This window comes from Ixodes scapularis, unplaced genomic scaffold (assembly GCF_016920785.2).
Source record: "Ixodes scapularis isolate PalLabHiFi unplaced genomic scaffold, ASM1692078v2 PGA_scaffold6__148_contigs__length_123643588, whole genome shotgun sequence".
Classification (NCBI taxonomy): domain Eukaryota; kingdom Metazoa; phylum Arthropoda; class Arachnida; order Ixodida; family Ixodidae; genus Ixodes; species Ixodes scapularis.
This window is the reverse complement of record NW_024609881.1, coordinates 27,376,739-27,402,486: the sequence shown is the minus strand read 5'-3', so window position 1 is coordinate 27,402,486 and position 25,748 is coordinate 27,376,739. Positions and strand designations below refer to the sequence as shown.

At 46.1% G+C, this 25,748-nt stretch overlaps 2 protein-coding genes across 2 annotated transcripts; one reads left to right on the top strand and one right to left on the bottom strand.

The window, feature by feature from the left end:
• Positions 1–1,201: 1,201 nt before the first annotated feature.
• LOC8038256 (transmembrane protein 186) lies at positions 1,202–2,478 on the top strand. The gene is given in 3 exon segments (XM_040216141.1): positions 1,202–1,245; positions 1,356–1,433; positions 1,435–2,478. Coding segments are annotated over 3 exon segments (876 nt in total). The 3' UTR covers positions 2,189–2,478.
• Positions 2,479–8,424: 5,946 nt separating this feature from the next.
• On the bottom strand, positions 8,425–25,545 carry LOC8038255 (Golgi to ER traffic protein 4 homolog). The gene is made up of 7 exons (XM_029990080.3): positions 25,400–25,545; positions 23,665–23,743; positions 21,321–21,402; positions 19,497–19,800; positions 16,552–16,692; positions 11,116–11,258; positions 8,425–9,015 (listed from the first exon to the last, which is right to left on the bottom strand). The coding sequence occupies exons 1-7, from the start codon at positions 25,507–25,509 to the stop codon at positions 8,903–8,905; spliced, it is 972 nt and encodes a 323-aa protein (XP_029845940.1). The 5' UTR covers positions 25,510–25,545; the 3' UTR covers positions 8,425–8,902.
• Between the last annotated feature and the right edge of the window lie 203 nt (positions 25,546–25,748).

The window sequence follows — 25,748 nt, the reverse complement described above, 5'->3', positions numbered from 1 at the left end:
AACTTCGACGCGTAGAACATTCGGGCCTGGAACAAGCAACATGATTCTCGAATTCTCCAGAACACTAAATTGCAGGAATAAACAAATTACACGTCACTCCCAGGATTCGAACCCTAGCTTTTCGCGTGGGAGGCAAGCGCGATAATCGTTAGGCCACGCGCGCGCTGCCTACTTGGCCAGCTGCGCGCGCGGCAATATGATGGGGACGCGGTGTCCCTCGATGGTTTACCGCCGACAGAGTGTGCACGGCAAACTTTTGACCATTTCGTAGGCTTACATTCAGTTACGTCGGCACTGAAGGAAACCAAAAGCCCGGCAAATTACACTCACCTCACACCCACAGGCATGGAAGCGCCAAACATGCCAGCGAACACCTACTTCACACGACGTACTAAGAGAATCCAACACTCTCGCTGGTCTCGGAGGCATGGTGCAGCGAAACAGAAAAACGTCGTCCCTGGAGGACAATTCTTGTAACTATTGGCGCAGTTAACGACGCAACAAATCTTGTCCAATTTTTTTTTTTTTTTTTTTTTTTTTTTTTTTTTTTTTTGATGCGTTGAATAGGTATTCTTTGCCTAGCCTGGCCTTGCTGCGTGCAGACGACGTCTTCCTAGTCCCGCCAAATGATTCATCAAGGGCGCCAACATCTAGTCTCACGCTTCCCACAACACGTGCGCACATTTAGCATTTGAGATGCTGATGCCGGCTCTGCATTAGCACCGTCTGGGCAAACGAGCATTTGGAAGGGCTGGAGGAGAGCTTTGCACGCCAAGAATCTCAAAGTTATGGTTCGACCTAGCAACTTTCGGCAACATCCACTAGGTGCAATCTGATAATTGGTTTATTCGCTTTAAGTAATGTTCTGTAGTCGTATCGAACAAAAAACTGACCTTTCTCTGTGGTGTGGCCAGAACACGGTTGTCAGTTTTGCTGAACGATCGTACGCCGATACGAAGCTCTTCCAGATCGGAAAGGGCAAGCGAGGAGATTGACCCAAGGATCCCTGAGTTCCGTAGCTTGAGCTTTGACTCTACAAGCGCCAAAGCACATACAAAAAGATAAAATTATATTTAACGTAATTTTAACCAGATCCAAATCCCCCGCGCAAAATAAATTTGCTCAGCTATCATCAGCATCATAATAAACCTAGCCCAACCTTCTCGATTTCGTTACATGGATGCATTTTTTATTTTGTACAATGTCAAATGAGATGCTTATTGAAATTAAATTTGTTATTAAAAGGTAACACTTCGTTGATTTATTACCTTTTAATTTTTATAGCACGTGACAGGATAGGGTTAAACTAAGTCGACCTGAGTTACTCCTGTGACGTCATTGCGATTACAACGCAGCACACGCATCTTCCCGGAGCATACCCCGATATCCCACTCAAGCGGTCTGCTACAGTTTTACCGCCAGTACCGCTACTTCCGTTGGTCAGATACTGGTAAAACCCACAGAAAGCCTTGCGGATAATCACAGCACCATGTTCGGCACTATCCGATGCCTCTCGACATCCCGCCGATTCCTCAGCGTGAGCAAGAGTTTCCACAGAACTTTCGTCACGCTGCGGTCATGGCAGACGACCTCCCCGCAACCGACTTTCGCAGCAGCCTCGAGCGTGCTACATCAGCAGCATCAACCAAGAAGACGAAGTCACAAGACGGGCCTCACCTCACCCGTGCTTCCATTGAACAAGGCGGGGGATCAAAAATGGACGACCATCTTCCATTACCCGTACATCAAGTCGATACGGATGCTGATCCGCGTGAAGGTCTACCAGACCGTAGGTACCTTGGTGGTCAGCCCTGCTTTGGTGGCCGCTGAATACATGAACTGGCTAAACACCGATTTCTCGCGGGCCGCCATAGTCCTGTCGTTCACCGCGTCCTTCGTGCTCGTAGCCATGGGATACCTCGCGGAGCGCGTCGTGGGTGTCATGTACGTGAACGAGGACCGTAGCTTGCTGCGGGTCGGCCACATGGACTTCTGGGGCAACCGTCATGACCACGTGTTCAGGACGAAAGACGTGGCGGAGTTCGCGGACAGTGGGCAACACTGGAGCGCGCTGTACATTACGCTGCGCAGATACAGCGCGCCAAACGATCCCCTCTACTTGTCACTCAAACACGGCGGCATCGTAGAGGACAAGCTGTTCAGGGAGGTCTTCGGCAATGAGGTCTAAGTGCCACGATTTCAGACCGTCTCACTAAGGCTCCTTGTCCATGTGAGCGCTATGCAGCGTACCTAAAGACCACAGCATTGATCGGAAAGTGTCCTACGACCAGTTTCGCCACGTTCGTAGACTTTGTTGTGTACCCTTGTCGAGGTGAAACTGGTTGTATGATGACCTTACTTCTTGTCAGATTATGTTGTCGAAGGCAGACTGAAAATTATTTTGTCGGGCATGTCGCAGGCCTTCACGGTATGGTGCCGCAGTCTCCTGAACCAAAATAAATGTTATTATAGAAAAATAGATAAGAACTTTCAGCCTTGTCACTCTGGTGAAGAAGTGGGCTAGTGCACACCAGCTCTGAGCACGTGGAGTGGAAGATCGCGCTGCAGAACCCAGAGATCCTGGGTTCAATCCCCTCCCCTGCCCGTTTCAATCTGGATGAGCATCGTAACGGCATGCGGTCGTGTATCACTACTGCGTGGAGCACATTAAAGACCCCAGGCTAGCGGTTGTACTGCACTGGCTAAATTGCTCATATACAGCGAGTGTCTCGTTGCAACTTTGAAATGGCTGACCAACTACACGCTGTATAAATATCCACACAACCCCAATTATTATTATTGGTGAAGAACGAAGACCAGCAAAGCTGTACTATGGTAGGACGACGTCTTGAACAACCTCAAGGACGACGCCTAGGACAACGTCTAGGACGACCTTGGGGATGACGCCTAGGACAACCTCAAGCATGACATCAAGGACAACGTCTAGGACAACCTCAAGGACAACGCCTAGAGAAATTCAGCCTTTCCGCTCTGGTGAAAACCAGAGTGGAAAGGTTGCCACCACCTATGAGCGATGGCGGCAACCAGACAACCGGTTGTCTGGTTGTCGCCGTCGCTTACAGATGGCGGTATCTGTCCAGAGTTTTGTGTAGAGATTTATTGGTCCATGGACACAAAACTGGGGAAACTAGCCCTTAACAGCTCCGCTGTAAAAAAAAAGAGCTTGGAGTTTTATTATTTTCTGCCAGTGGCGAGACCGTTTAGAGCAATGACCACCAAGTGAGCTACGCTTCAGAACCATGGAGGGAGGAAGAAGAGAAGGTGACATACCAGCTCAAGCCAGCAAAACGAGCAAATCTCAAGCCAGAAGTAGAGGTCGTGGTCGGTGGGAACGCCCCGAAGGGTGACCAAACCAGCTGTTGGCGCCAGATCAGTTTTCCCTTTCGTCCAATAGAGTCTTGGTTTTGCTCATCGTTGGGGGTGTGTCCCTGCAAACCGGAGACCTCTGGTGGCATCATGTCACCTGCAGAATCTTCCTACTTCCATTACAATAACAGCATTCAGCCTTGGATGGATGGATGCTAATGGCTGAACCCTTTATAATGGGCGGTAGCTTGCGCCACTTAGCCTAGACATCTTGGTGCTTAAAATCATTGTTGCCGGTTATTTGGAGCTTTGTCTGAAATTGCAAGAAACACCTTGCCATCCCTCTGATATGTTAAAGGGGTCATGAAACGCTTTTCCAACTTTTTCCTGTTTAGCTTTCCTCCTCAACTCATAAATCGCGCATTCCACCAAACAGTAAAAGAAGACGAAAAGGGGGAGTCCCCTCTTGCTCGCACTCTCGTTTGTGTAATCCCGGACACATCCATTCTCCCCCTAGAAGATTAGCCCGTCGCTCAAAATTCAGACAAAAGTTGCTTTCCCCACCCCGTTCATTCCGAAGCTGACAGTGCTGTTGAAGCTACGTGCTCATTGGGCCAGCCACACTTGCGACGTGAGCGTGGCAAATGTGGCTGCAGAGAATGAAGTCAGGTGATGAAAGGGAGGCGGCTGATTGGTCCGGCAAGCGCGTAGCTTCCACCACAACATCAGCTTAGGGGTGAAGGGAATAAGTGAGGTCCGGTTGCGTGTGACGTCAGTTTGGACCCGTTGACGCGCTTTTGGGACCGCGGATGTATCACAGTGAAAAGGCAGAGAGGTTGTGAAGGGGAGGAGGTATGAAATAGTCCGCTCTGTTTTCAAATTTTCGCACTGAAAGTCAGGCTTTTGACTTTCTACCTTTTTTGTTTTGGTCCACTGAACGATGTGCTATTAGTAAAATCTCAATCTAAAATGATTTATCCCAACCCAAAAATCGTTTCATGGGCCCTTTAAGGCAATCTGCGACAGAGGAAAACAGTATCGCCCGAGCTTTTTGACCCTATGTAAAATTCAGGAAGTTGCATTCTTGAAATGTAACCATCATCAAATGTCCCCTCTCTGCACCAAAATGGCGGTACCCGCAAGATAACCGGGAAACGAAGTGCTGTTGCTCCAAGCATAGCATATTCAAGGGCTCTATTCAGAGCTAGATGAAATGCATTTGCACTGATGTCTCATATCAGTAGTCATTCTGGTGGCCTTAATGCTGGGTGCATACCTTCTGCATCTTACCTTTTACCCTACGAAAAAAAAATGTTTTCCTGCAATGGATGGTAAAGATGCAAGTCTCGATTGCGCAGTTGAAGCTGACTCGAGGTTTCCACATTAAAGTTCAGCGACAAAGGCATGTTATACTATTTCCGACACGTTGGTCTGGACAAGTTGGAGAAATAAACAGTTGGACAATGTCGTCCACACAGAATCTACCTTTTTCCAAATAGGCGCTACCACCTGGACGCACTGGATTCAAGGTCGAACAGGTAGAAACAACGCACTTTCAAATCCTCTGCCACCCATTCTGTAGCACCCAGAACATCATCTGCACCCTGTTGGCCCTTCGAGACGCTGTAACCTAGATACGGCTCCCCCAAACTTCTCTTTTGTCTTCATCGTGGACTATCTTCGGCCTCGGTACTGATACAAGAAGGTTATCTTCCCTCCCTGCTCTGCCGGAAGGAAGAGAAAAAGGCTACCAAATTTATTGACTCTTCAACCGATACTTCTAGAAAGGGTGGATTGAAGAAATGTTTAGGGTCATGGTTGCACAGGATATTCTTCGTCCATGCAGTGCAACTAGGGATGCCACGAACTTTTTTCGAATCGAAGTTTCGATGATCGAATCAAGCGGTTCGAAAGGTTCGAAAGATTTCGATTTTTCGAATTTTCTACATCGTAAAATTCGACGGAAGTCGAATTTTCGAACTTGTTGAGCTAAGAAGTTAGACGCTTTTCGAACCGTCGAACTTATTACGCTAAGAAATTTTATCTTTTTCGAACTTTCGAACTTATTGCGCTGCAAAGTTCGATGCTTGTCGAACTTCCGGACTTCACTGACCAAAAAATTCGATGAATTTCGAACTTATTTATCAAGAAAATTCGAAAATTTTCGAACTTTAGGTTCCTGAAAAGTAAGAATTTCGACGAACTCCGAACTTTTAGGGTAAAAGTTAGACGCTCGTCGAACTTCGAAAGACCAGCGGACGGTTTCATTTGAATTCAAGTAGCGAGGTACATTCATAGTTTTTTTTCTCGAACTTTTACACGCGGTGCTGCGTTCCTTACGAAAGACAATGGCGTTTGTTTCAATGTTCTGGCATGCTTAGTTTTAAAGAAATAAATTTCTGAAGGGGCGAAGAAGTACGACGGGTTTTTGATGATTATCGTTTGTGCCAGATTTGAAGTGCACTGTAGCCGAAGCTATTTGTGGTAGAGATGTTATACTTTTTTAAGGATGATCTATGTATAGCTTAGGTAAGTGCCGTCTTAAGATGTGATTATTGCTATTCAACGTGAGTTTCGAAGAAATGTCCAAACATTTATCTATATGCAATTATGCCCTAAACTTGATATTTATTTTCATCTAAGTTGTTTGAGGTATCGCATTTAAATTAACACCACAGACAGTACATATCATACCCATCTGCAGAATACAAAATAATGTATTTATTGTTTTTTCACGTTAAGGATTAAATTAACTCATGGGAGAAGATTTCTAATAGTGTTCAAGTTCAGCACGTCATTAAAAGAAAACTTTTTTTTTTTTTCGCTTCACGATCCTGGGACGTGTTTCTTTTAGCCTGTACACATTTTGGTAAAAGAAACTTGTTTCGAAGTTCTGAACCTCTGAATACGCAAGAATACAACACTTCCGGCGAATTCTTGATAGTTTTTTTTTTCTCCAGCTTTTTATCCCCGCATTTATTCTTTCTTTACTATTGGCACAGGTATTTAGGTCGAAAAGATATAGCTTTGAACTTCCGAACCACTAAGCATGTGACGAGTAGTGCCTTCTGACAATGAGTTTCTAACAATGACCATATTCGCAATCTTTTATGCAGTGAAGAGCGACAGTAGCTATACATATGCATAAATAATTTCAGATTAAAATAAGCTCGACCACGCTCTCTTTCCCCGTATTGTTTTCTTTAACAGTCCGAAATATCTGGAAGGAAAGAAGTGAACTGAAGCCCCTCCCCCCCCCCCCGCCACCCTCTTACCCCCCGTTTTTCTTCTTCCGACGCCACTTGTATCGTAGAACGCTCCTCGACCTCGAGTTGTGTCGGCTTTTTGCGAGGCGATTCCTCCGTCCCAGAAAATAAACCTCCAGGACAATTACAAACTTAACTTACTATATGCCAGCATCACTCGGGCAGCGTTCGATCGGATTACTATCAGTGTGCAAGGGGTGGTGAGGTAGTTCGCCAGGTCGCTTCAAAGTTCTTCTGAGCCTCAACCTCCTGCTCGTCCCTGGCCGTTTCGAACTGGATGAGTCTCGTAAAACAGTGTGTTCGTGTGATCACTACTGCGTGATGCAGGTTAAAGACCCCCCCCCCCCCCCCCCCCCGCCCCGCACCCCCCCCACCCCGGGCTGGCGGTCACAATTACTGATCCATGGTCACACGTCACTCTGCACTGGCAAATATTCCAGTACATCCGGGACCCTCTTCGTCTCATTTAATTGCCTGACCAACTTCGCAGAATCTAGATATCACACCCCAACTTTTCTAAACTTGATTTTGTGAAAACCAGTGAGTCGTGAAAACGTTATTTGAAACAAACTGTGGAGGAACTTGAAAACCGGACTCCGAACTTTGAAAACTTGGACTAAAAAAATTCAAAATCTTCGAAGTTTTTTTTTTTTTTTTTTTTTAGACTTTAGCGTTAAAAGAGAATCGAAACCTTCAAACTTTTCGAACTTCATGCAGATAGAAATTCGAAATCTTCGAATTGTTCGAACTTCATGTCTATAAAAATTCGAAGCGTTCGAAGTTGTCGAATTTTGTTTCCAAAGAATTTCGAAATCTTCGAATTTATTGAACCTGAAGTAAAAAAATATTCGAAATATTCGAATCCGAAATTTTAGAAACCGTGAGAGCTTCGAACTTTTCGAATTCGAAACTGCACTGTGATCGAAAGTTGCGAATTTTTCGAATTCGAACCTCGGTCGGTACGAAAATATCGAAATTTTTCAAAATCGAACCTCAGTTCGCTTCGCAAATATTGAAACCTTTCGAAATCGAACTTGGGGTGGTTCGCGACATCCCTAAGTGCAACGCGGGGGATGTCGCGTTGCACTTAGGGCGGGGGGGGTGCATTTTCATGTTTTCTTTCAATTAGTAGTTCAATGGAAAGGACTTGGAAATAATAGCATTACTTCCAAAGGTAAAAAACAAATTACTCATTGATGCAGTAACTGTAACGGTAACTTGGCTACATCTATCTGAAAGGAACTACCAAATAATTTTTTGACAGTAACTTAACCAAGACCGGACACATGGGGAAGGGATTGTGAATGTACGGAGAATTACTTCACCCAGGTCCGTCCGTCCCCCCCCCCCTCCCCCCCAACGTGGCCACGTGGAGAGTTTCAGCAATAGGGGTGTGGTCAGTTGCCGGCATTCTGCGTTTGCCTCGCTTGCTGGAGCACAGCCAACGCCAAGTACAAAGGGTCCATAAAGGGTTCTCGTACGAAGCAGTCTCTTTAAAACGGCAATGCTTGAAATTGACACCAGAAAACTTGCAAAGCAGGAAGGAGAGGCCACACTATCACGAGAACATTGCGCAAAGTCAAGCGTAAATCTGGCGATGCCTGACGTCAAGTATCTCCGCCATAGACGAGAAATTTTGCCACTGCAGTACCAGCCCGAGGTCCTTAACGTGCCTCGAGCAGCAACGACACAGAAATGCACGGCAGCATGATGCTCACCCAGATCGAACCCAGGACCCCTGTGTGTGGCACGAACGCTGCAAAAGAATCCAGACAAAACCAGCGACGCACGAGTCTGAGACTACAGAAGCTTGCACAGCAGAACCAATGTGTAGGTTTTTCTTTTTTTTTTTATTGCTCAGGTGGTCAGGTTTGAAAAAATGTGCAGATCAGCAAAAACAAAACTTCCGGATGAAAAGAAAAAATAGTGAATACGACTCTCGGCATGTTTTCAGGACTCCAAGCCCAAATGACAAAATTTTCGTTTTCTTCATCCGTCCCTCGCGAGACGCAGACGGCACTCTTCGAAAGGTAACTGGCTGTTTCGACAAAAGTGTCGGCCTCTTTTTTCTTATATTTTTCAATTTCCATTTTTGCCTTTCTGGTAGGCTGGAGAAAACGACGACGTAACAAAAATAAAGCGTTGAATCTGCGTGTCGACGAGTCGCCCCGGTGCCAAACGTCCAGTCTGTCCTCAGTCTTTCGGGAGATCGTAGCTGCGGATTTTTCCGGTAGCGTTTCCCCTTCGTCGTCTCTTTGTGGGTTCGGTCTTGCGGGGGAGCGTTGGATGCCAGATCGAGACGTGTCGGACTAGTCCAGCTCCTCCGGCTGAACCTGGGCCACCGGCGATGTCCCGGCCGCTCCATGAGACGTCCCCGGATCGTCGTCCTCCAGACCTCCCAGCAACGTCTGTATTAGGTTTCCTGCAGAACCGAGAAGGTTGATTAGGGGGGGGAGTTATCGAACCTTTCAAGTGCCTTAAACAAAACCGTCAATCCTGAAACTCTGTCCGTTCGTCCGTGCATCTCCCGGTAGATTTAGCGACAAAATTAACATCACACGATCTAAACACCAATTCAGTTTCCCTGCTAAATTTTGTGGGAAAATTGACGTAACCTTACCAGTGGCACGAGGGGCGGTGGGCCGCGGCGATGCCCCCTCCCCCTTCCCTGTCTCGTGGACCTCCGCGACACTACCCCCCCCCCCCCCCACCCCCTCCGCCTGTTGCCCGCCGCAATACCACCCGGAGCGTTGAACCCAAAGCAGTTCGCCCCCCCCCTCCCCCCCCTCCCCAACCCCAGGTGACGCCGCTGCACCTAACCTTACGTCACGCGACCTATAGAACAATTTAATTTCCCCGCCGAATTTGGCAGAGAAAATGATGCTGTGCGACTTATAGGCCAATTTAATTTCCCCGCTTAATTTGGAGGAGAAATTGTCGTCACGTGACCTAAAGACCAGCTTAATTTCTTTGCCATATTTCACAGCAAAAGTCACGTCACGTGACCTATACGGCGATAAATTGACGACCCATGGCCCGTGCATCGACTCAGTTTCCATGCTAAAGTTAGTGGGAAAATGAATGAAAAGGTGGGTTCTCCTTCAGTCCCCGAAACGCCCCTTTAATGTCTTCTAAACAAATTTAAACTATTAAATACCGCTTGGAGTGCATTATGGGACTTTGGAGACAAAGGTCGCCATAAACTTTTCCACCTCGAGGGGTGTCTTTTTATTTTTTTTTATTTCAGGCTTTAGATTTTTCAGACAAACTGCCAAAGCTTGACTAATGTCTGTGAAGACGAGTTATGTGGCTAAGGAGACATAATATAGAAGGATAATTGATGTGATAACAAAAGAAATTAACTGAAGTTTCGTTCATTAACTTTTTCATTGGTGAAAATGCATGCATGTTTCCAATTAAAAACTTGCTCGGTGTCATTGGAAATGACTAAATTGGTCAGGTTACGAAGGATTTGGAGAGCTTGGGAAGCATGGTCGTACGCTAAAGTTACCCCTTGTGCAGCAGACGAAATGCTGGCGAATGCCACAGACTGCACTCGCGTAGCTTTGAAGGCACTTTTAGAGAAAGTCCGTAAAGACTAAGAAGAACACCCTGTGCAGTTGCCGACCTGTTTTACGGACGCCGAAATTCTGTACATGGCAAATTATTCCGACAATTTTCCGGAGCCGTCAAAAAAGAGACTAAAAACCCGGACAACATACGCCTTGTTGCTAGATTTTTCGGACATTTTAGTGGCCACCGTATTGACACCACAAACCGAACAGCCACAACTTTTTTTTTTTTTCCAGTTTGACAAGTACCGTTGACACCATGTTCTACGCACGACCTATGCCAGGATGTGCTGTCCACGCGATACAGAAGCTGGATTGAGGCCATAATCCCAATCATCACCTCTTTTTCTCAAAACCGCCGTAGATTTGATACTTTTGTTTTGTGTTGTTCACGTAAGAATCGTGGTCGTCTAAATGTCCGGGCAGTATCTGCTGTCGTCCTACACACCACCTTCTGCCGTGGTCTCCAAATAGTGTCAAATGGTGCCGACTGCATCTTTAACTTGATTGCCGGCATCAACGCCTAGGTTCGACTCGGATTTTTGTTTTTTGCTGTGCCTCTGGGAAGCCCATCAAATAAAGGGAGAGACTGTGGTCGTATAAACGTCCGGGAACTGTTTCAATGTCCGCACTCTTTTTTGTTCATAGTTTTGTTCATGGACAACTTGACGGACCGTGACATCCAACGTGGACCACCGAAACATAAAAAATGATTGGACCCTGAAAAGGCTAAGCACCGTCTAGCAAACTACCGACCTGTTTCTCCAGCCATTTGGTATATAAAGTGCCAACAAAAAGATTTTTTTTAGCTATATTCACTTTTTCGGACTGCTCGATTGTTCGACTTGTTTGCGATCCCGATTAGATCCGAACAATCAATGGGCAACTGCATACATGAAAATGTGTGAATCCAATTGACTCAGCAACACCAAGATAGAACTCAGTCTTACCAAACACCCCCTGTGGCTTAGGGGGTGGCGGCAGGCCGAAGAACAGCTGCCCAATCTTGTCCAGGTACTGGGGATAGCTGGGGTCTCGGCTGATGGTGGGCTGGTACTCCTCGCACAACACCGTGAACACCGCCAGCTTGCGGCTGCGTACGAATACCATTTGCTACAATGAATCAGATCGCCAGGGAACACAAATTGCTTCAGAGGCTGGCGAGAAACTGGAGACCAAACACCCTTTCACCCGATGACAGATCGCAGTGGAGGCTACGAGCCATTTCGACCATTCCAGCGCTCTGAATGTATCGCGTAATTACACGTTTAGTGCGTCCTTGCCCCTCACCCAAGTCACCCAACACTCAGACGACAATAGATTGGCTCCTATGGCTCATAGCGTCGTCTGCGGTCTACCGTAAGGCGAAACAAAGTATAGACAGTGTTCGTTCACAGAAAGACGCCCCAAACGAGCGTACCCAGAAGATCGTTTCTCAAGGTTTTAGTTTTGTTTGGAGGTCAGGGTGGTTTGCTACGGGAAAGATGTTACTTGCTGTGAAGATCCTTGGCAATCCGAACAGTCATCCCGAGTTTCTCCATCGAGCAAAGGACATCTCACTGATATCTTGAAACAGCTACAGTGAGCTATAGATGCCGTGCACAGTGCAACATGTCTACAGAACACCTTCTCTAAACGTCTAAAACACGTCTTCTTTAGATGTCTTGAAGTCATAATCTCCAGAGATCTACAAGACACGTCTGAAAGATATTTTCTCTAGATGTCTACGAGATCTGTCTAGAACACGTTTTCTCTAGACATCTAGCATATAAACATCCAGACGGCTACGAGACGTCTCCCAACGTCTCGTAGCCGTCGGCTCGAGCTCAGCTAATGCGCCGTCATAATTGGGCTACGAGAAATCTTAAGAGGTATCTCGCGGACGGCTATTCACCTCGACATTGAACCGTGTCACCACCGTGCGGCCGAAATTTTAAACATGCGAAAGCGGGGATACCGCCGTGCGCCGTCTGCTAGGGGCAGGCGTTTAGAAGCATGGATATCAACGACGCAAGCCCATTTCCGGCTGAGCTGGGCCTTCCTCCCCTCCCCTCCCTTCCCTCTCTCCTCCTCCTCCTCCTCCTACTTTCTACAACACAAGATTCTGATTAAACGGGAAAAAAATTGTCGCAATTAAAGCATCTCTCGAATAATCTGAAAGTTAATCGAAGAACTGCCCAGTCCAGATATGCATTAGGTTAGGGCAGATGGTCATCGGAAAGTCTCGTAAGAGCCGCTATTCCTCGTGAGTAAAAGAGTGTCGCTGCGACCGATGCTGTCTGTGTCGGAGTGCGGGGCGTTCCTTGAATTTGCGGTGTCTATGACATTTCAATAGAAGATTATTTAGCCAGAAAGTTATAATACTGGCCTCCGCGGCCCTCCCCGAGAAAATTGAAGCGGGTGAACCCACTCTACCAAGGAGAGCATCTATGAACACACACACTGCTGTGCTGCTCAATTACAACAATTTATTCCACTTGTTTCAGGTATCCCGCCAACAAACAGTTTGCGGATTGTAACTAGAAGAAGCATGTCTCCTCATCACAACATAGTACAACTGTTCCGACTCTGAAAGACTTACCCACACCATGGCACAGTAAAGAGAAACATTGGCTGCAGTGGAACTCAATAGCATGGTATTTACCAATACAGCACAAACTTCTCTCAATGCAAAATATTTATTTTACAGCAAAAGCTAAAAGTTACAAAAAAGAAAAAAATGCATAGAACCTACGATTCCACAACTCACAGTATCAGTGTTATATGTGAACATCTGGGTTGGAATTCCTCGTCTTGTTGAATTCCCTCGCTGGTGAACCGACATATCTTTTAAAAGGAACAAATTTTTAGCATAAATAGTGCAGTTCACCCAGAAACAGGCACCCGTCGTGGTGACCCACCATGCTTCCCAACGTCTGCCTAGAGCAGACGACGCATCCACATGATCGATTACTTAAATTTAGGCCCTACACTGATAACACAATACAACCTTCGCTGAAACCCCGAATGGTACCGCAGTATTGTTTGCTAAAATTATTTTTACATTGGTACTATGCAACAAAATAAATGCAAGAATCTACACCGTCTCCCGCCCAAACGCACAGAGCTTATGAGGTGGCCATGCTTATATCCCCACTTTGATGATGATGATAGCGCGACGTCAGTGCCACCTTTCATTATATCTCGAGGCCAATAAGACGTCTCTCAAATATCTCCTAGCCCAAAAACATTGGTGCACTGGCGAGGTAGAAACCAGCTGCCAGACGTTTCCAGATATCTACCCTCGCAGCACACGTGGTTTCTGCAACTTCCTCCGGATGTCCCGACATAATGCGGACGTCCAGTAGATGTTCAGAGGACGGTGCTACCTGAGTAGCGACATCTAATGTCTCGTCCAATGTCTAGAGGACATTTCACGCTATCACAGACAATTTGAGCTGAAGTAGTCCTTCGTGCCTCTTTGGCATGCCTGCCAATTTTTTAGAGAGCTGTGATCAGAACTAGGAATGGAACACGAAGTTGAGGTCGTAAATTGGGACTGTCAGACTAATTGAGAGATAGTAGAGGCCGCAGACGCAGGAAGAGGCTGGATTGGGTGTTTCGACTCACAATGTCTAAGGGGGTACGTCTTGCTAAGAGGTAAAGAGGTCCTTGTGTTTGATGGGACCGCTCGTCTGCAACCATTTTCTTCTGCCACCGGTTGGCGACGCTTGAACATAACAAAGGGCGGTAACTCAAACATTAGTTAATTAACTCGAATGCTCGAACGTAACAAAGAGCGGTGTACTTGACAGGTGTGCAAACGGTGCTCGTTCATAGGGTAGAGCTACAGAGCGTTTCTGAACATTATTTTGGCAAAAATAATTTGTAGAAATAAACCAATGAACGGAGTGGATTCAAGCTTTTCACAAATGTGTCTGTCATGAGCGTGGGTTTTGGGGGAAAAAAAATTTGAGCCTCAAAAACCCTTTTTCTTCCAACGCACAGAGGGGAAAAAAGTACGAACCTCCTGGTCACGGCGTAAGATGGCTCAATCGGGGCAATGCCATCTCTGGAAGCGTCCCACTTTCGTCCCTATATCTGATGTGTTTCACCGGACGGCGCCATGCTTGCTGAGGCCCACGAAGGGCGTCTGCTACGCGGAGAGCGAACCGTTTGGGGACTGCAGCAAAGCTTTGCATGCGCTAAACTGAATGTGACAGTTAAATGTGCCACTCTGAAGCGGCGGTGGATATTCCTGATATTGTGTGAGGCTATTAACCGTCAAAAAAGAGGGCTACTGGCCGGTGTCATTTTCGGCAATTCTGGATGTGGCACATGCCTTCTTTCTTTGTCATGCAAGATACTTTTATGTGCTGGGCTGGAGACCGCCCACTGGGCTGTGGAATGGTAATCGTCGGAGTGTGTACAGTGCAGGCCCTCGGATTCAAGCGCACTATCGGTGTGCGAAGTGCTCAAAGTCGACTGCGAGGAACAGCGTGCTGAACTTTGGTTGTGGCAACGGTACACTATTTGCTAATTAGGTACACCTCGGCTCCACAGCAGGCAAAATGCCTCCCTCGCTTGCATAAATGAGTCTACTTTATGATAAAGAAAAATATAATCGACATGTTATTGGCATGCTTTTCACGATATAGTAGTATACGTTCGTGGACCACGCTGACAAACTAATGCAGGAAAAATGCTTTTGGTTGGTGTGCCGCTTTCTCTTTCATTGTATCATTAGTCCCAACTGTCCACTAAATCTCTCTAATGAAGTTGACCCGCTGACAGGACTCCTTGAGCGAGGCACAGGCACGGCAGAAATATGCTTCCATTCATGGATTTTTTTTTTATTGGCCAGAGAACTAATTCGTAAATAACAATGTTCAGAAAGTAAGCCCCCTTTACTTTAGGGACAAACAACATTGAAAAGTAATTGTTTTGTGTGTACGTTTATACAGTTAGAAGTTAGTCGGCCCCAATGGGCATCTCGGCCGTAGCTGAGAAACTGAGTACATCCGCCAGCCTGGGGTTTTCAACATGTGCCACACGGCTGCGATACAGGACCGCAAGCCGCTACGACGCTTGTCCAGATTGAAACGGGCAAGGGTGGGGACTGAACCCAGAGTCCTTGGGTTCTGCGGCGTGAGCTTTTGCTCCACGCACTCCAAGCTGCGGTGCACTAACCTGCACGGTCACCGATCCCTCCGCAACATTTGACGAACAAAAGGTTGCGGTGCACTACACTCGCACTTCCAGGCGAAGTAAAACTGAAGGTGTTAAAAACAGTGCCGTTTGTTGGAAGGAGGGCACTGACGGTCCTTTTTTTTCTGGTTTTTCGTCAGGTGGCGGGGACAGCGCGGAAATGTGGTTGGCACTGCCCTTTTTGCCGGAGCAGCTTTCCGTGGGGCGCCTACGAGGACGTGGCCCCTGTAGACGGCCTTCTGCGACCTTCTCACAAACCTCGACTCGAAGTGTCTCTCGCGGACAAAGTCTGTCGGCTGCGGCGGGCAATCTTTGCGCGGGATCGTGCCGCGCTACGCCTTTGGGTGGTCCTCTTCTTTGGGGAGTAGCAAAAACAGACGGCTTCTCCATTCAGGTTTTTGTATCCCGCGTTGCACCGCAGCACGAAGCACTTCTTGCACGTTGCCGGCAGCCTCCAGAAACCGGAACCGGCCAGGAACGAAACGATAATCGCAAATAACCGGGCAGCGTTACAGCTTGGCGCATGTTACCGCCCGCTACCACTCTTGAAAGGATGGCCTCCGAGTGAGTGGCGTGCCCCAGCAGCGGGAGAGAGAATCACATGCCGACGTTCGCCACGACGGATCTTCGGCGAAGGTGCGGCGTCGTGCCACCCGAAGTATTTCTATCGCCTCACTTCTCGTTGCTTATAGATAGTACCACACACACGCTCAAATCTACCGGATCTACCGTAGAATACTGCACATCTACCCATTCCACATTAAGCACCCATTCCCAAATTTGTAAGATCTGAGAAACTATGCACAGTACATTTATATGTAAAATGATGACCGGAAAAGCGCCCATCCAACATTTTTTTGCGATTATCTCCAAAGTTTGAGTGGGCGCTTGCCCGGTATTTTACGGTACTTGCGAGTGTTCATCTCTAATTAGTTTTCACAATTTTGCTTTACAATATACCATTTGTGAGTGGCAGCGTCAACCAGACGGTTTTTACTGCTTTCCTCCCCGAGCATAAAAATAAAGCACGATGTTTTAGGCTCAACTTTTTTTCCCCAAAACCTACGCTCAAGAAATTTTTAGCTAGATGAATGCACCACCCAAGACACGTTTGATAAGTTTAAATGCATTCAATTCATTAATTCATTTATATATAAAAAAAAAATTACGCTGGAATAGCGAAGGATTGGTCTGCCCACCTCTCGACGGCGAGCAGCAGGAACCAGAGGAAGTTGAGCAGCGGAAGGTAGAAGGGGGGACCCCTGGGCACACTCGGGTGCCGCCTGGTGTACGCCCAGAAGGCCAGCGTCGCAGTCGACGGGTTCCGTAGGCACAGGTACCTGCGACGAAGGGTGCACATGGTTCTGATTGCCCGTTTGCAAGCTCACGTCGCTCGACGACCGAGTTTTTGCGTCTTCCCCACGAAGGGAAAACAAACCGGCGCACCGGTACCGGTCTGTTCCAAAAATAACATTGCATGCACTAAAGCAACTAAATGACAAAGACAGAGTATCGCCCTCCCCTTTACTTTCGCCACCAACTCTTCACTGGCGGAGAAGGGGTTATGTGCGTCACAATCCACCGCGGCGCTCACAGGGAAGCGGCCTTGCAGAGCGCCGGGTTTGGGGCAATACGCGCGTTTCGCCCTGCAGTCCCGAAATTTAGGTCTTACGCCGAAGTCTGACGAGCAGAAAGCTTCTTAAACCTTCAAACATTGTGTGCCCCTTGAACACGTCCAAACGCTTTCTTTCCATAACGCAAGCGTTGTTTCCAAGCCACCGTTTCCGAGCAGACGACATGAAAACCTACGGCGCGCGCCTCCGAGCAGGGAGGGTGTAAAGATGAGAGCAGAACGCGGCAAATCGTAGGCGTTGACGTCGATGGTCCCGAAAAAAAAAATGAGGAGGAGAGCGACAGAAAAGCGGAGGAAGAAAGCAGACGATAGGTTAGGTGTGTTCATTTTGCCGCATTGAGCTGAAGTTGTTAGAGTGCTCAAAAACTTTATTTATTTTTATGCGGTGCACAACGATGGCGTTTACGTGCGAAGTATGCAAGAAAAGAGCCAGGTACAGACCCCATAGGTAATGCTTTGCTGCTTCGTGCATATTAGGATGTCGCCAGCGATACGGGTTCCTCGGGACCACCCACTGGGACCACCAAAGTCTGAATCTACGCCTTGCCGTTCTCAAGTGGCTGGAATGCATGGGACCTTTTTCTCTAGATCGGGGGTCTCCAAACTTCTTGGCTAAGGGGCCGGATTTCCAATCTGTCACACTCTCAAGGGCCACAAAAAAAAAAGAGTAATCATGAACAAAGGAAGACTAAGTAAATAAATCTAGATAAACTATAAAACACAGAAATCAATGTTTGAGTAAGTATGAAAAATAAATTTAAGGTGGATGAATACGTATACAACAAATTAAAACTTAATATTTAGCTAATTAGTCGTGATCAAGAAAACTCACCAGGCGAAAAAATCAAGGTGCATGGGAACTGTGGCACATTCGTGCAGTGCCGAAGACCAATGAGAATGACAGAACTAATGCTGGCAATATGCAATATAGCTGTGACACAGGACACTACCGTAATATCCCAAGCCATCACCCACGCCACGTTTTGGGAGAATATAAGATTTAAAAAAAAAAACGCAGAGTGATTGCCCACCCCTACAAATACCCCAATGCGAACTTTGCGATCTGCGAACATTCAACCTACCCGCATGACGCAGCCACAAACCTTACGGTTGGAGGACGTCCATGACAAAGTAAAACAAGGAGGGAAAGCCACTTCTCTTTGTTTACGCATTTCCTCCCCGATCTCCACGACCCCAAAGTTGTAGTACATGTGTGCAAAAGGAAAACAATGGAGATAAAAGAATGAAGCTGTGGTTTGCTGACAAAAAAGTTTGTTGGATAAAAAAAGAACGAAAGTTGGAAAGATTACACAGGCGGTAACCCATTCGGGAATCTCAAGATCAGCGAACACCCCATATCCTGGAATGTAACAGCGGGACGTTAGGTCAAAGCCCATCTCCACCGAACTAAAGTAGCCGCAAAGTTGAACCTGCTCCTTCTCCGGAACGTCGTGACCACGGTTGGTAAGGTTGTGCAACGTTTAAAAGAAAACAAACAGGTGAATAAAGAGGTTTGCTGGAATACTGCACACAGACGTTTGTAGAGCATCCCATTTCGAGCTCCGTGTTTGTGCGGCCGTGCACGTCATGCAGCAACACCACCTCAACCCACACTGATAGCATGCCACGCACGGACGCATGCATGTATGCACCAAAAAAGAAAGTTGCATAGGATCCTGCTCCTTGCGATGGACAACGCGCCCAACGTGGCCCAACACCAAAGTATTTGCCAAAGTAGTCACCGGCTGTCTCGCTTCCCCAGCATCGCTCTTTGTCGCATCTTTTGTCAGCTCGCTCGTTGTGCCTGGTTGGTTTTGCTATTACCTTGTTGACCATTCTTTTTTTTTTTTTTTACCAACAAAGAGAACATAACTAAAAACATGCTTTGACAGAAAAAACATTTGCGCTCTATGCCGATCGGCGGTGCTCACTGCACGAATGCAAAGAACGGACTTTGCGATAGTAAAACATTCTTTCATGAACATTTCTTGCATAAAACAATGAAACTAATTTGAGTTTTAAATGTAATGTACCTCTTGTGCAGTCACGCTAAATACGTACAAAAAAAAAAGTCTTTTTTTTTTGTCTGTTTACACATTGCGACATGGCCCACCCTACCTTTTCTATGCCTTTCAGGCGGCAGAGGGGTGGGTGATGACTCGGGATATTACGTATGCACAATGTACACGAGAACAAATTGAAATTTTAACATTGTTACACAGGCATGAAGCAGGGGACTGAGAATGGTATTGCTAGTGATGACAACTTCAGTTAATAATAGGCAAGGTCCTGCGTCATGTTGCAGTTTCTCTCATTCTTTCTTGTATCTTAGTTTAAGCATTTGGAGTTCATCGCGGTGCCACTTATTTATGCAGACTTCTTTTTGCGCAGCTAGTGGTTCCGCATGAAATGGGCCGCAGGCCGGGCCGCCCACACTCTGTACCGCAAGTGGAGCACACACTGTCCTTCTAGTCAAAGCGCCACCGACAACGCCCCCCTAGGGCCACTCACTGGAACACGGTCTGTGCGATGAACAGGTCGATCTCGCTGCTGTACCCCTTGGTCGTCTGGAACTCGACCAGCATGGCGGCGCAGCCGTCGCCGTCCGTCGAGTGGACAAAGTGGTAGCGCGACTCCTGGTAGTTCTTCTCCTTCCACAGGGTGAGCGCCACCAGCCGGTGGAGGGCCGGGTGGCCCCGGGAGGGCGCGTCCGGGGAAGAGGAGGGCGGGCTCGACCACTGCAGGGCCCGGGTCAGGAAGGTCATCCGCTCGGGAGAGTGCGCGGCCAGCAGGCTGTGCAGCCGCCCCAGCCGCTCTGGGAGGGGCAGGAAATGCGTTTGAGGGAGAGGGTATAGAGCGAGACAAGCCCGGACAGAGGAAGCGCCTTGAGACCGCGAGGTCACAGGACTACGTCACGTGATACTGGGATGTCGCAGTGTCACATCCTTTTCACAGTGTGTCGCAGGACATAGTGGTGTCGTTACATTCTAACTGAAGCTGGCTCAGATGTGGCGGCCAAGGGAGGTGAAGCGTCCCCACTTCCCACTGCCACCAGATCTGAGTAAGCTTCCATTCCAATGCAATCCTACATTAAAAAGAGCACTGCCCGCCACTATTATCACCTTAACCCCGACACCAAGTATGAAACGGTATATGCAATCTGCACCGATGGATTCATAGTTTCTAGGGTGCTATATACGGCAGAACATCTCACTTGTGAAGATACGATGCAAAACAAAAACCTAACCTAAAAATACTCATTGCCTGCCACGACTGGCCACCTCAACCCTGACACCATGCATGAACGGGTGAATGCAATTTGTGCTGATAAATTCAAAGTTTCTATCTTCTTACATATGGTAGAACCAAGTATCTATATTGAAGCCTTATATACTAAATGGATGGATATGAAGAAACAAGACTGAAGAATGGTTTTAATACTGGTACACACGATTAAAAAAAAAAAAACTGAACTAAAAGCAACCACTATCCACCATTACTGGTAGCCCAAGTCCCGCCTCCAAGCTGGAAAGATTGTGATTTGTGCCGAGGAATTAGGAGCTACTAGAGTGCTAGGTCCAACAAAGCCTCTCTGTAACCAAAGCTGAAGTCTGCTTGTAGTGTACTGGTACAAACAAGATATTTATTGTACAGGTGTCTTAAACTGTGGTATCAGTAATGTAGATCAAACAACTGCATCAGCAGCTATCAGCAAAAAGACACTTGTAACAAAAGAAATGATAGGTTTAAAAATCAGGATGTACTACAGAAGCAGCATCGCAGAGCAGACAGTTTTTAGGCTAGGTGGCACGAGCTACTGCCAGTTATAGACGGTACAGTCATTAATATCCATCCATCCATCCAAATTTGTTTCCACTCCTCAATTCGACACAAATAAATCTTGCATAAAAGCTTTTTTTTTTTTTTTTTAAATTTGGTTATTCTAAATACTTCAAAGGCCTTTCAGCATAATGTGTGGGGTACTATGCAGCTTAACAGGGGGCTTCTCATTCCCATCTGCCCTGCCCTGCCCCCCCTCCCCACACCCCCCCCCCCCCCCCCAAAAAAAAAAATTCCTACAACAAAAAAAAAATTTACAGCCTCAATTTTACTAGCTTAAACAGTGACACGGTATCTATGCTTACCAGGGTTTTTATTTGTACTTGACATATGAGAGCCCAAGTACCCAGAAAACAATTTGCGGCTCGAAATTCGTTTTCTTTCCGCTTTCCTCCAATTAGGATGAAGAATACTTTAAAAGGGCACAAACTCTGGGAATGTCCATCTCCAACGTTCATATCATAATAAAGTGGGGCATCACCGCAATTGGCTCACCAATGTGTTCCTCCGTGGGTTTGGTCTCGGACTGGACGAGGATGTCCACCAAGAGATTGGCCAGGTCGGCTCCGCTATTGCACTGGCAGGAGTAAAAAGATGCGGCAAAATCAATCACCGGCAGTTGACGACAATGGTTAAGAGCTTAGTGGCACGGCAGCAACGAAGGCTACTGTGTGCCAAGCTAATCACTCCGCTTTACCATAACGTGTCAAACGCCGAAGATTATAGATCCCTTGAGCCAATCGATGCGTCAGTGCAAGGCACATAACATACTGTCGGAGCGCAATCGTCCTGCGGGGAGCTACCACATGCTTCGCTCCAACTGGCTCGATGGGGTCCATACAGCAAGTTATGATATAACAGAGTACTGAGTGTTAATTAAAAAGAAGAGTAAATGCATCACCGGACGTTAGGTCTCCATCAAAATGGAGCGCTGGCAGCTATGACCGGACACCAAACTTTCCAAACTTACTGTCGTCCAATTTATAAAGTTATAAGCGATTTTCCGCAATTTTCAATAAGAAAGTGACGGCCTACGAAGTATGTGGAGATAAATGGCGCCTGCTACAAAGAATGGGCCTCCATTTTCTCGTTGAAAACTTCCAAAAATCGCTCTTAACTTTTGAATTGGACGACGGTAAGTCCTGAAACTTTGGCACCTGGTCCAGAGTGCTAGTGCTACATTTAATCGGGGACTGAGCGTTCGACGACGTATAGTAGTTAATTTTCGAAGTGAGAAACACACTTTTTTTTTCTCCCTCTCTCATAGCCAGTACATTTTCAGACACATCCTAACAGGGACCGCTCCCCAACCGGGCGTCCATACAGTGAAACCGGTAATGAATGAGACATCATTGACTCTGCATGGTAATAAACTCTTCAAAGCATGTCATGTAAAAAAAAAAGATGCAAAAATAATTAGCAGTTGAAAATCCAAGCGGTACCTCCCCTTCCATTGTATTCTTGGTAGAAACTGAACCTTGGTAAAAAATAATGGTACTTTCCTTACACCATTTCTTGCAAAAAGAAAGAAAAGGAAATTTACCAAATTTAAGCAACAGAAGGTTTGGTTAACAAAATTCTGGATCAAAGACAAACCATGCCGATATTAAGCGGAACAAAATAAACAACAAAACAATAAAGCACAATCCCCTTCTTGTTTTCTGGTTTCATTTAACATCTACTTTTAACCAATGCATACAGTGCAAACATAATGAACTACATATTTGTAAAATATTTGTTATTTTAGAAACAAATTCATTATATGTTTCTCTCTCATCATGCAAAAAGCATCATCGGTGTATACACTGCAGATGCATATGTCCTGGTTAGCACACTAAAGTTTATTGAAAATGTTGATGTACGCATCGGTGTAACCATAGTAAAACCATCAGACAATGTTACACTGCTTCTACATTCATTAACACAAACTAAGTTAGCTACGGATAACTAAGAAATAATGTAAACTGTTTGCTCTACCAGTAGAACTAGAATTCAGAGGTAACCACATCACTGCAAACAATTTTACATGCATAATATGCCCTAACAACACAATGCACCTACACAAAATTTAATTCTTATATGCATTGCACATGTCACTTTTATGTTATACAGTCTTGTCTGGACAGTGTAGTTTAGCAACGAGACAAAAAATAGGTCGGGTTAAGTTTCTTTATAAGACTGTTTGTGGTCATCTGCCACTGCAACTTAATTGTGACTCTGGAATTAGCAAAGCTAAATCCCTGAGCCGTTGCGTAGAACTAATTCATCTCAAGCATCCTTCTTATGGCAAATTCCGCTGGTAAATTTGAAGCGGTTACGCCACACTTTTTTCTTCGTATCTTCATGCACGTGCAAATACGAGCTAGCATTCGCTGCTCTAAACACGTGAGCATGAAGAGATTTCGGATCATTCCAAATCTACCAGCGGAATTCGGCATAACACGATGCTATGACCAAAGTGAACAAGCTACTCAAGAGTGTCGTCAGTTGAGCATCACCGATTACTTTAAGGACGCACTATATAGGCACATCCTTGTCATTTAGATGGCTTCGCAGCCTTGCCATATTTTTTTTTTTTATTCGCGGTTCTGTGCATATGCATTTTTTGCCTTAGCATTTATACAACATACTGGCAGTATAGGCAAATATATAAATAAGCGACCCCAGCCGGCTTTGACGAGGCTAATGTATGCGTAACGCACAATGCCACAGACAGGACGACAGTACATGGAGCAAGCGTCAGCAATAGAGCAGGTGCCGCTTTAATGATTGTGGAAGAGATACACGCCCATGCAGATGCAAGGACAGCTTTGTTGACCAACGAAGGAGACGTACCTACCTGTTGCAGCGTGAGCAGTTTGATGGCTCCGTCATACAGCAATTCCTTGAGCTCGTCATATTTCTTCTGGCTTTGATACCTGAAAATGTTTGAAACGCACATGGATACAGTCGTGGTAATAAACTAGGACGCAATACAACTCCTCGGTTGCAACAAGCGAGACATGTATATTCGTAGGGGTCATTCTGCAAAGGCTTCTCAACGTTCACTAGTGTGCATTTTATATAGGCCAGTAACCCTAAATGGATATGAGTAGTCGACAATAGAATGAACTAGAATGCATGCCAATGCTTGTTTGCAATAAGCGAAATCCTTACGGGTAGATGTATTCGTAAGGGTTGTTTTACGACGCTTCTCAGCACTCAGTACTGTGCAAGACTTTTGTATAGCAATAATTCAAAACTCACAAAGGTGCAGTCGTGGTCAGAATAAACTAGAATACAATGCAACCCCTTGGTAGTGACGGGTGAGACATGCATGTTTGTAAGGGCTGTCTTGCAAAGGCTTCTCAACTACTCAATAACGTGCAAATTTTCTACTAAGCAATAGCCCAAAACTCGCGCAGGTACAGTGGTTGTCAAAATAGACTAGAACGTACAATGGCACCAACCGACATAGAAGACGTCATTAGGTAGGCGAGCTGGTTGTTAACCGACATACCGAAACCGAAGACGGAGGCAAAAAGAAGTAACGGAAGTAATTGAGACATTGTGTTTTGTCCTCCGTTTCGCCTCAATCTCAGGTTTCAGTATGCAGACCCATGTATTCATTCCAAAGTATCGCTTTGCAAGACTTCTCAAGATTCACTATTGCGCAAACCTTACACAAGCCAAGACTCCAAATGCATACGGAAAAAGAGTTGGTCAGAATGAGCTACAACACCGGACAAACTCGGTAGCAACAAGTAAAATATACCCGATTGGTTCCTTTTGCAATGCTTCTCAACAATCATTGAAGCGCAGATTTTATACAAAGAAAAGCCCCCAAAGCACACGAGTACGGTCGCGGCCACAATAAGCTATAACGTATAACCCCCAATCGATGGACATACTCGCAGTGAGTAAAAGATATGTCCTTTCAGCCCTGCTTGTATGTTGTTCCCAACGTCCAAGGCCACACACATTTAATCTACGCGAGATTAGATTTGTTCGTGCATTCATTTTAATTTTGTCCGGTACGGCGGGTGAATCAAGCCAGAGTCGAAATGACGGAACGTCCAAACCTACGTACGAAAATCCCACGCGGTATCCCACGTACGTACGTTGTTTTTGTTCGGCTGCGACATTTTAAACGCTTTTTACCATCGAATCTGTAAAACACTGAAAAGCGCCGAAATAAATAAAATAGAAAACATCTATGGTGTTGGTTTCTTTGACCAACAAGCCAGTTCCAGATATGGGAAGGTCGGAGTCATTTTTACTTTTATTTTTAATTTATTTAATGGGATGAAGTGTTTGAACTGCGGTGCGCGATATGCAACGCGATTACAGAGTGTGGCAGCGATATCGCGATTTATTTTATGACATCTTAGTTTGCGTGGATAGGAGCGGTGCATTTGAGCGACAGATTTAGAAGACAGTAATTGAGTTTTCTCGTCTGCTAATACATTCCAGCGCGTGGGATGTATTGTGCTACGTGGGGTTACGGTCCCTGCCCAGGCCCGGAATGTTGCGTTGGTGTTGCGCGGTTTAGCGTCGCGGTCGCTACCGTGCGGTGACGGTTGTTCGAGACTTACCTGAAATAAATCGTCCTGTACATTTGATGGGCCTCATAATAATTTCCGGAGTCTATTGAGGCGTGCAATTTGTTTAAAACCCTTGCGGTTCCCGTCACCCGCGCCGCCATTTTGACCAGCCCATCAGCTAAACCTAAAATGTGATTCAGTACATAAAGCCATTGTTTTAGTTCGTTTTATTCCTACAATTTGTTCGTTAAAAACAAATAAGTACTTTCAAACTATTTATTTATTTATTTATTTGTTTATTAAAAAGCTTGTTATAACACTCAGGATTTCGCTTGCGTTCTTAAAATGTGCTCTCCCCCGGGTTTTTATAAAGCGTTTGTTTGTGCTCTACTTTGTGCAC

Coding starts and splice junctions, on each gene's coding strand:
- LOC8038255 (XM_029990080.3), bottom strand. CDS start 25,509: ATGGCGGCGCGGGTGACGGGAACCGCAAGGGTTTTAAACAAATTGCAC. Junction 23,744..25,399: donor TACAGGACGATTTATTTCAG/GTAAGTCTCGAA, acceptor AAACATTTTCAG/GTATCAAAGCCAGAAGAAAT. Junction 9,016..11,115: donor TAAGCCACAGGGGGTGTTTG/GTAAGACTGAGT, acceptor TCGGTTCTGCAG/GAAACCTAATACAGACGTTG.